This window comes from Tigriopus californicus, chromosome 6 (assembly GCF_007210705.1).
Source record: "Tigriopus californicus strain San Diego chromosome 6, Tcal_SD_v2.1, whole genome shotgun sequence".
Classification (NCBI taxonomy): Eukaryota; Metazoa; Arthropoda; class Copepoda; order Harpacticoida; family Harpacticidae; genus Tigriopus; species Tigriopus californicus.
This window is the reverse complement of record NC_081445.1, coordinates 3,693,066-3,703,262: the sequence shown is the minus strand read 5'-3', so window position 1 is coordinate 3,703,262 and position 10,197 is coordinate 3,693,066. Positions and strand designations below refer to the sequence as shown.

At 41.0% G+C, this 10,197-nt stretch overlaps 2 protein-coding genes across 2 annotated transcripts; both read right to left on the bottom strand.

The window, feature by feature from the left end:
• Positions 1–2,661: 2,661 nt before the first annotated feature.
• LOC131881865 (histidine-rich glycoprotein-like) lies at positions 2,662–3,264 on the bottom strand. Its single transcript, XM_059228850.1, has one exon. The coding sequence runs from the start codon at positions 3,234–3,236 to the stop codon at positions 2,760–2,762; it is 477 nt and encodes a 158-aa protein (XP_059084833.1). The 5' UTR covers positions 3,237–3,264; the 3' UTR covers positions 2,662–2,759.
• On the bottom strand, positions 3,218–6,172 carry LOC131881863 (uncharacterized). Its single transcript, XM_059228849.1, has 7 exons — positions 6,042–6,172; positions 5,775–5,959; positions 5,457–5,695; positions 5,086–5,377; positions 4,688–4,970; positions 4,450–4,613; positions 3,218–3,780 (listed from the first exon to the last, which is right to left on the bottom strand). Exons 1-7 carry the CDS (start codon positions 6,104–6,106, stop codon positions 3,260–3,262), a joined length of 1,749 nt encoding a protein of 582 aa, XP_059084832.1. The 5' UTR covers positions 6,107–6,172; the 3' UTR covers positions 3,218–3,259.
• Between the last annotated feature and the right edge of the window lie 4,025 nt (positions 6,173–10,197).

Here is a 10,197-nt window from a genome sequence, read left to right as displayed (position 1 = left end):
GTACTGGGGATTACATTCCCTGTAGCGGTTAGAAAAGCCCGTGAAAAACCAAACCAAAAAATAATAATAATAATAATAATGATAATAATAATAAGCAGGAAAAAGTTGCAAGCCATTTGACTCTTCAATTATTTTCGTGGCAAAGGTTTGAGTTTTCGCGAAATTTTGCTTCCCTGTTGGGAGAAATATCTAGTCCCTTTTCAAACGGTCAATTTCAAAGCAGACTCATAACTGCGACTTCCAAGTTCACATTTATGTTTTAATTAAATAAATGGTTTGTACTATTAATGTCATCGTTGTGTAAGAATCGAAGACACTCGTGTACAGACAACTAACGACATATTTCATTGAAAAATTGGAAAATATACCTTCAGGTACTTATTCGCATCATCCAATACATTACGTACAATGCATTAACAAGAAGGGTTGGTCAAAATTGATATAGTTGCCCGAGTAGACAAATTGCATAAATGAGATTACAAAGTCAATGCCAAACCAATAGCCAAGGCCTTTGAAAGGCGGATTTTTAGTCTTTGTAGATGACAGTCACATGGCCTGACAACTCCCTGTCTCCAATCAAAAACTTTTGAGTACTCTGACTCAAAGAATTAGTTAGTTTGATGCCCGAAATCAATCTGTATGATTTAAACTAAAACGTTAAAAATGTCGCCTGAAAATTATGAAAAGGCCTTAAAAGGCGGGACGAGTCGCATCAAACATAAATCGTTTCAAGAATGATGTGACTATAGTCCGCCAATGAAAGTAGTCAAATTCATGTGACCTTTTAACCGAATTTAGGGTATTTTTAACAGACAAGGTAGGTGTACGTAATGTGAGTCAAAAAAGTTCGTTCATCATTCAATTTTAGAATCATTCCTGTTTTCAGACTCGCGAAGAGAGACGCCGCGATGCTCTTGAAATAATTTCCAGTTGGAAATTGAACTTAGAGAGCAATGCTCCGTGGAGAGAGATGTCTACAATCATTAAGTTTGTTGAGACATTTCCAAGAACTTCCCTTGGCGCAAGGGTTGACGCGTGCGTGTTTCCTCGAATCGACGCAAAGAACAAACGAGAGAGACTGTCATCTACATTTCCAACACCTCCAGCTAAACGCAAATCGAAGTCGAACACATCGCCACCCACCACTGCAGTGGAGGAACTCATTGAAGAGTGTGCCATTGCTAAGATAACAGAACCTTGCTGGATGTACCTTGCCACTCTCAAGAATCAGGATGTTTTTCAAAGCCTCCGAAGAAGGCAATCAGTGGACCATTGATCTTTTATTAAAAAGTATGAACTTGCACGTGCAATTTGGACCTGCTTTCTCTGCAAAGATCTCACAGACTTCGAAAAAACCTGTCCGGATATGTCATGTGTGACAATTGCCAAAATTGGTTTCATTGTTTCTGTGTCGGAATGAAAGAGGAGGACCTCAGAGAGGTTGGACCTAATTGGTGCCCAAATTGTCGTTAAGTATGCATTTCGTTCCCAATTATTGTCTCAAAGCATTGCTGAATATATATCTTATGACTTAATTTTGCAAGTCTTGCTATCTATTTAAGTTTAAAAAGCAAAGCAAAAGGAAGTGAAACAATTGGTATGATGTATTTTCTTCAACCTTTTGGACCTGGTTGTGATTTTGCGAGACCTTCACTCTTTACAATGAATCAAAGTTAAATCCCGAAGTCACGCAGAGAAAGTTTGCATAATTTTTTTTCAGAGGGTGACGACCATTTGAATATTTGCCCTTTATTTTGATTTGCAAAATATGGTCGCTCTGGTCAAGCAGCGTCGTCAACGGGAGCAAAACAGTTCCACACTGAGCTTCTTAGCTAACGGACGACCAAAAAAGATCACTTGGTCAAGGTTTATCATGTAAAGGTCAAATAATTTGACCCTCTGAAGTAGATGAACCAATTTGCCACTGCCAATCTTGGAGAAGAGACAACTTTATTCATAGACCATGGCCAACCACATCTTTGAGGTTTCTAAAATGTGGTCGCCCTGGAAATCAGGCTTTCCCAAAAGGAAATTTCTGAGGGTTTGGAAATGAGTCAAAAATCGATCACTGCCCTGAAAATGACTTTGAAGTCTCGAAATGTTTCCACAGGATTTAGTTCATACGCTCCTCTCAAAACTAGATAAAGATGAATGCAGGAAATCTTCACAATTCCTCATACAGCTAAAAAAAATAGTTTGTAAAAAAGCCGTCATTTTGGCAATACTGAAAAAATTTGAAATGGAACCAAATTTCACCAAATTTGCCAAATTTTTGAATTTCCCAAACAAATTAGCAAATTTCCAAATTATGAGTCAATTTGATCACATCACATCACAGTAGCTTACTGACTAGTAATGGGATCAAATAAATTTTCAAAACCAGAATCGCCAGAAAGCTAGGAAAGTCAAAGCACGGGCTTTTAGAAGGTAGAAGGTTAGGGTTGACCAAAAGGTGACCCTGGTTTGATCGAAGAAAAATCAGGGTTACTTTTTGTGACTAACTAACTGGTTTCCGATATTCTACTATTGATGCCATATGCCGCTGAATATGTAAATTGGTAGCCCTTGTCGCAACCTCCGGTGATTTCTTTATTTGATCCCCCATCAGTATTATTGACACCTTCATTTGGTGCGTGCAGTACAAAAGTCGACAAGAAGAAATTGCTGCCCAAATTGTATTTGTAATCAATTACATTTCCAAATGAAGTAATTGTAACTGTAATTAATTACATCCGAAAAGAATAGATTTGTTGATGCAATTATTGAATTTGTGGAAGGTATTTGACACAGGTCCGGTTGTTGAACCAATGCATGTCGTGGTGGTGGTAGCCGTTGTTGAAGGAGTGGTTGTTGTGATGTGTTAGGCCATGTTTTAGGAGTGTTGGTTGTAGTGGTGTTAGAATACCGGTGGTGAAGACGTGCTTGCCGTGCTTGTCGTGCTTGCCGTGCTTGTCATGCTTGCCATGCTTGCCGTGCTTGTCGTGCTTGTCATGCTTGCCATGCTTGCCGTGCTTGTCGCGCTTGTCGTGCTTGTCGGTGCTTGCCGTGCTTGCACGCTTGCCGTGCTGGTCGTGCTTGCCGTGCTTGTTGTGCTTGTCGTGCTTGCCGTGCTTGTCATGCTTGCCATGCTTGCCGTGCTTGTCGTGCTTGTCAGGCTTGCCGTGCTTGCCGTGCTTGTCGCGCTTGTCGTGCTTGTCGTGCTTGCGCGTGCTTGCCGTGCTTGTCATGCTTGCCATGCTTGCCGTGCTTGTCGTGCTTGTCAGGCTTGCCGTGCTTGCCGTGCTTGTCGCGCTTGTCGTGCTTGTCGTGCTTGCCGTGCTTGCCACGCTTGCCGTGCTGGTCGTGCTTGCCGTGCTTGTTGTGCTTTGTCGTGCTTGCCGTGCTTGTCATGCTTGCCATGCTTGCCGTGCTTGTCGTGCTTGTCAGGCTTGCCGTGCTTGCCGTGCTTGTCGCGCTTGTCGTGCTTGTCGTGCTTGCCGTGCTTGCCACGCTTGCCGTGCTGGTCGTGCTTGCCGTGCTTTGTTGTGCTTGTCGTGCTTGCCCGTGCTTGTCGTGCTTGTCGTGCTTGTCGTGCTTGCTGTGGGCTTGCTGTGCTTGCTGTGCTTGCTGTGCTTGCTGTGCTTGCCGTGCTTGTCGTGCTTGCCGTGCTTGTCGTGCTTGTCGTGCTTGCTGTGCTTGCCGTGCTGGTCGTGCTTGCCGTGCTTGTCGTGCTTGTCGTGCTTGCTGTGCTTGCTGTGCTTGTCGTGCTTGCCGTGCTTGTCGTGCTTGCCGTGCTGGAATCTGGAATTTGGAATTTAACTTGAGTTCAGTCTGCGGTTTTGCTTCAACCTTAAGAGTCATACTGTTCTTCACTCATTCATCAGTCGTCACAAGAATATTTTTTCTCAAATTGGGAAATGTGCACAAAAAAGTAAAGAAAATGTGAAAAAGTAACGATACCACAGACTTTCAGACTTCCTCAAACAGGCAACAGCATGTTGAAATTGTTTATCAAATTCGTTAGTAGACAATATATAGTATATAGATATAGCAATTATCGCAATCATTCACCTTAATGGAAGCAGGGAATAAATTCCTGATTGCGGTCAGTAAAGCTCGTTATTACCCTAAACCGAAAAAAGGTCAAATTGCCAAAAACCTCCAACTTGAGATATGATTTATAATCATGAAGCTGATTATGTTGCAGCAAAAGGAGAAAATCAGATAAGTCCCCAATAAGGAAAATTAAGTGAAGAAAACTGACCAAGTACCCAAATGATAAAAGCATTAAAAATATTCCTAAGGGAAAAGCTGTTAAAAAATGTGGAAAATGGCAAAAAAGTAGGAAAAATAGAAATTCAGTTCAAACTACTGAAGTTAGGTGATTTTTTTTTTCAGGTTTGAACTTTTGTCTCAAAGTTAGTAATCACCCTGCTTCCTTGAATGGTTGCAGTAATAATGTCATCCTACCACATGAGTTGGTGTCGTCTGAGCCAATACTGGCAAACTTCTTCGCATTTCTTCGGATCTTGAGAGCGCAATTGTTCCGGACATCTCCAACAGGGACATTTTGGAATGCTACATCTGGGTTGGAATACAGGTTCACCTTCGTTCGATAACCAGCTCTCGAGGACCTGTGTTAATTAGGGGTTTCGCGATAAAACAACGTTCTTTCCATCCAATGTACAACATGTCGAGATGGACTTACGCCATTGTGGTGCGGTGGCCAGTGCCAGGAATAAAGTAACCGTATGCATAATAATGAGTGTTATTTGGGTGGTCAGAATGTGGATAAGCGTCTTGATCATGCCAGCATGCCAAATTATGACCAATCTCGTGACTAAAGGTGTAGTAGGAAATGGCGCAACTTCTCCTGGACAACCCAAACGGCCAGTTTGTACTCCCGCTATAGGCCACTCCGCAAACGCCTGGTGCTTTTTCCACCAGAAGATGGGCAAAATCTGCCGTTCCTCGTAGATTCTCTTTGGTTTCTGTGAAATTTTAATTCAACGAAAGTTTGTTTTGCTTGCCAATCTGAATTCCTCAAACTATTTGAAACTAGTGCTGGCCTATCGTTCAAAATCGCCTAAAATTGCTCCCTTTTACCTTTGCTTATGCGAAAATCGTACAAGATGTCCCCCCCACGTCGGTTTTCAGTGATATTGTTCAGTTGTTCGGTACAGAGCAATCGTAAACGGAATTTGGTTTTCGAGTTTTTGAAGCAAGCGTTGGCTGTACTGATCATATTGGAAATATAGGCATTCACGTTGGGTTCTGCATTGGCAAATTCCTTTGTGTAGTAGATCTTGATGGTGGCCACGTACGTCCCATCCTCATCTTGTTGGAATTGACCTTGCTCTTTTTGGTCCTCACCATCTCGAAGTTCTTCTAGCTCAGTCTTCGTTTATGATTTATTGTAAAACATGAACGTAAAAGATCTGAAACAAAAATATAAAATAAAGGAATGGACTACTTACCATCAACTCCAAATCCCTCATTGTGTAGCTTAACGTGGGATCCTCCACGTCCGGGTCCCCCTTGGCTAAAACATGACAATCGACCCTATTTTTGTCGCAAGGCGCCAAGTTGAAGACTTGGTCATCCTCATGAATAACGGCATTGACCTCATTGGAACCAGAGGTGAAGAAAGTGATGGTCACGGAGTCCAACAGGTCTTCAGATTGATAAACCGCCGTGGTTGATCCGGGATCAGGTCCTGTCCAGAGAGTGAATGTAAGAGGTTTTGACAATCATCTCTTATCTTGGAAAGAGTGGCCAAGATGATTACTTATTACCTGGTGAGGAATCAACCAAGCTGACCTGATCTCCATTGGGCAGAGTCAAGGGCTGGTTATTTCTCAAAGCTGTCAGGTCAACAATGACTTGCTCGCAGCTCTTCCATTGGCCATTCTCACAGTATGGAATGGGACCTGATTCGGGATTGGAAGAAAGTTGCACAAAGGATTTGGCAGCAACGTTTCTGAAAGAAAGAAAAAAGATAACCGTGTCGGATTGATTTCCAACCGGGGGATTACAACTCAAGTTGTGATAATGGAACTAACCGATTGGCAACTCTGGAGACCAGTGTCAACAACGACAAGATGGCCAGATTGCTTAAAACTCCCATGATCTTGAACGGCTATGTCAGACAGTGACGGCAGTAATATTGATGCTGACATTTATACAAAATTCATATATCGCCAGCTGACAAGACAGTGCTATATAATCCAGATTTTTCTTTGGGATAATTACGACAGTGCAATATCATAAGGGTCGAAAAAATATTTGATCCCTTCAGGCAAAATATTACCTTCTTATCATCTCCAAATAGAGCAAAATGTTATCTATTCTCATTCAAAACGTAAAAAATGCTCTTCATATTTGACACATGCAAACAGACATATACTCATATAAATCCCACATTCAGATGACTGCAGGAGTATGTTCATATATTTGGAGGCAAATATTTTTCGAAGTTACTCCTGTCAGAGATTGCTCCAAAACATGCTTTCAGAGATAGGTTGATACTTCGCTCAACATCACAGGGTCACACATTTTGATTAATAGCAGCAAAGTTTCAAGTGATAGATTGGCATGTAACAAAGCTCATTGTTCAGTCAATCATGCCCACCACTGGGCCCGAAAACAAAACAAAATCTTGCTTCAGAGGTTGTCTTGCTTTGGTTGTGCCAATTTTGGGATATTTCATGAAATCATTATCTATTTGCTAGCTGGGAGCTTGGAATGGCATCAGATATGTACCTGATGTTACAATATATAGATTTGCAATGTTCGTGGAAACATAAAGAATAAAAAAGATTAGAATCTAGAATTGCTGGAAAGGGGAGCGAATATTCATATATTTGGTTCCTCTAATGCTGTAAATATCGTAGGAAAAGCAAAGTTTCTTTGCTTAATGGCTTATGTGTTGTGTAGCATTGCATTGCTACTCCCCTTGTTAAGTCAAGGAAATTCAAAGAAAGAGGTCATGCGAGCGCTCCCTATGTATTCTTGGCCATTCGGTGGAGGAAGAATTTACACAAATTTTACTGCCAACTTGAACCGTGATTCAACGCAATAACAGGAAACTGCTTGCTTCAACAAGCTGGAAATGGAAGTAAAAGACAACTCCAGTATATGTCCAATGAGGGTTCGCTTTAATGTTTTTTCCTTGGTATGTCAGAAATCCCAAGAAAGGCAAGTATATCATTTTCTTCTCCAAAAAAGCAAGAATAAGCGATAGGATTTGAGGGCGTAAGATAAACTGGCTAAAGCACGAGTATACTACAATTGACCTAGTTTGATGCGCTAGAGTAGGAAGAATGTTGTCATAAGAAGGAAAATGCTTGAAGAAATATTTTTTATCTTTAAGAGATAAGATTAGGCCAATTCATTTCCATTGACCTTTATGAGAACTGGATTCGAACATTAATTTAGGCTCAAAGTAGATGTCTATTTTGCCACATGCCTTGTGTGGGGGTAAGCGCTGTTTATAGTTATTGGTCTCCTGGGAGAGTAAAATGCTTCAACTGCCCATGGAATTTATAACAACCTTGAGAATAGGTCAGTATTCCATTCCGATACCGCCTACTTCCAACTTATCATTCACCGAGACCGACCACAACATCTTCAATTCAAAGGAGCACTCTCATCCTCTATGAGGCCATTGAAAGGAATGACAGAAGATCTGTGTACCGTGGCAGTATCAGGGTATTGGTTCTCACATTCCATCCATTTGTTTTTGATCTCATCAAGAGAAAAAATCTAATCCGATGAAAGAAAGAAAGCAACTTCGGCATCATGCCTAGCCAATTGAGTTTCAATTCGAGTTGAGGGCGTTGAAAGACATTGGCTGATATGCTGTGGGTGCAAAGGAAAACGTGATAGATAGTTTGCTAGTAGCAGCCTGATGTGATGCGCTAGAATAGGAAGAGTGCCGTCTTAAGAAAGCTAGAATTCTAGAAAAATCATCTTATATTTTTCAGAGGTAAGGTGAGGCCAATGTATTTCCACCAAACTTTATGATAGCTAGACTCGACCATTTGTTTTGAACTTGCCACTTGCTTATTGGGCGTTATTTTAAAGCAATGAGAGTTTTGGTCTAAAGAGTAAGTGATAGTCTGATGATGTATATTCAGAAGGAGTTCAACATCATGTGCAGAGAAATGACAGCGCTTGTTCTAAGTCTATTAAAAGATGAAGGAACATAGCGCCCAAAAATTGGATCAGTGTACGGTCTTCTCGTGACGATAAACTAGTTCGAACATAGGAAACTATCAATTCCAATCATGACACTCGTTAGAGGCTGTTGAACGCACGTGGAATGGTTGAAACGTTTTGTATTTGAAAGGAGTCAATTGTCATCATTTAGTTGAAGTTGCAAGAAGTGACAAATGCGGAATTTGATAAAAAGTATCCTTTGTACTTTCCAAATACAAAGCCTGTTTGAAATTAGCACATACAAGTAGGCTTTGCACGATGAGGCACACTGCGTTATGGAGAATATTTTCTAAAATTATTGACATGCTCAACAATTTTGCCTTGAATTCTCATGGTCGGTAAAACTAGCTTATAGGAAAAAATCCCATTTTTAGCTTATACAGAGAGTTGATTGCAGATGAAAGATTGATCTGACACACATGGTAAATTCAGCTTGATAATAATGGCAGATGTTTTCAGGGCTTTTCCCTAGACCGCTTTGTCTTATCCTTTAACCAATCTGAATTCAGAATTTCGGTCGACACATATTTCAATTGGCTCTGTGAAGGGGTCAAGTAGAAAAGCCACGAAAATATCACCTATTGCCACCTAAATATAGTTGCAAGCTATACAGGAGAGTCCCGTCTTTTGTTGAGAGCAGTCGCACGATTTGCTGCTTCTGATCTTGACAGAACGGCCGGTCTGATTTGTTGTATTGTGTAAGTGGTCGCGTGGCTGCTTAAGGTAAGACACATTTGTTCTTTTAGCTTTCTCTTCTTCCTATCAATAGTAGTTTAGTCTTATATCTTTTATTATATGTTCATGTCATATTTCACTTTTTTCGTCTGTCAATATTTTTATCCCATTTCTAAGCTATTTCGTGTATTTTTTACTTAAGGAGTATTTCATTATTTGACGGTTAGGTCTGTTCATTTTCTGTACTTGTAAATGTAGTTGATTTTCTTGTATTCTATCTGCTTTGCTCCTGTAGTCGAGTTGGTGTATGCAACAGAGTATAACTCCCCAATGGATAGAACTTCGAATAGAAAACAACAAAAAGATCATTATTGGCGGTTTTACGGAGAATGGTGCAACGCGAAGTCGGATCCATCGCGACAAAAACAGAAAGAAAGCCTCCATGTATACGTTGAACAGATGAAATGTGCAGTGTGACAGGGTTATTGTTGGAGGGGATCAGAACATTGATATGTTAAGATCAGGGGATGCCTCTTACCTACTATCATCGCTTGGTGTTAAGCTGGGTGACTCCATTCCGGGTTTCGGACTCCATAGGGTAGAAACCGTCCCAACTTTCAACAGATTATCTATCATACAATGAAGTGTGTTGCTCATGGTTCGACCATGCCTACCTGCTGGTGTAAATCTAAAACAACCATCACGTTATCCCAAATGGGGCCAGTGATCACTCAGTCGTAATCCTCTAAGTGAATAGCAAAAAATGTCCACCCCAAAGGAAAAGAACAAGACGCGTAACCAGGTGAATGTTCGATAACTTCAACGAAACCGACTTTGAACAATTACTGAATTCAATCCTCGCCTCAATATGCCTCACCCGTTTGGGCCCCCATTCGTTCAGCAGATTTGCAAAAGCTCGGGCAGGTCCAAAGATGTTTTACCAGAAACATTGAGGATATGAGAGAGCTCTCGTATTGGGAGAGATTAGAAAGGTTGGGACTGTACAGTGTTCGGAGAAGGCACGAAAGGTAGTTGATATTGTACGTTTTCAAAAGTATCCATGAGCTTTGTCCCAACCCAGGATTTAGGGTCAAATCTAGTGACCGTACAAGCTTAACGTGTGTTTTGAGAGCACCTTCAAGCCCTCGAGAATCCAGGCTAGTTAAAACAATGAAGTCCATCTCTCTTCTTTCTCGGGCTCCTTCATTGTTCAATTTGCTGCCCTCAAATATTCGTTGGGTTTATGTAGGGGTTGATCCAGTAGCAATATTTAAGTCAGACTTGGACAAGTTTTTGACTAAAATTCCGGATCAACCTTATATT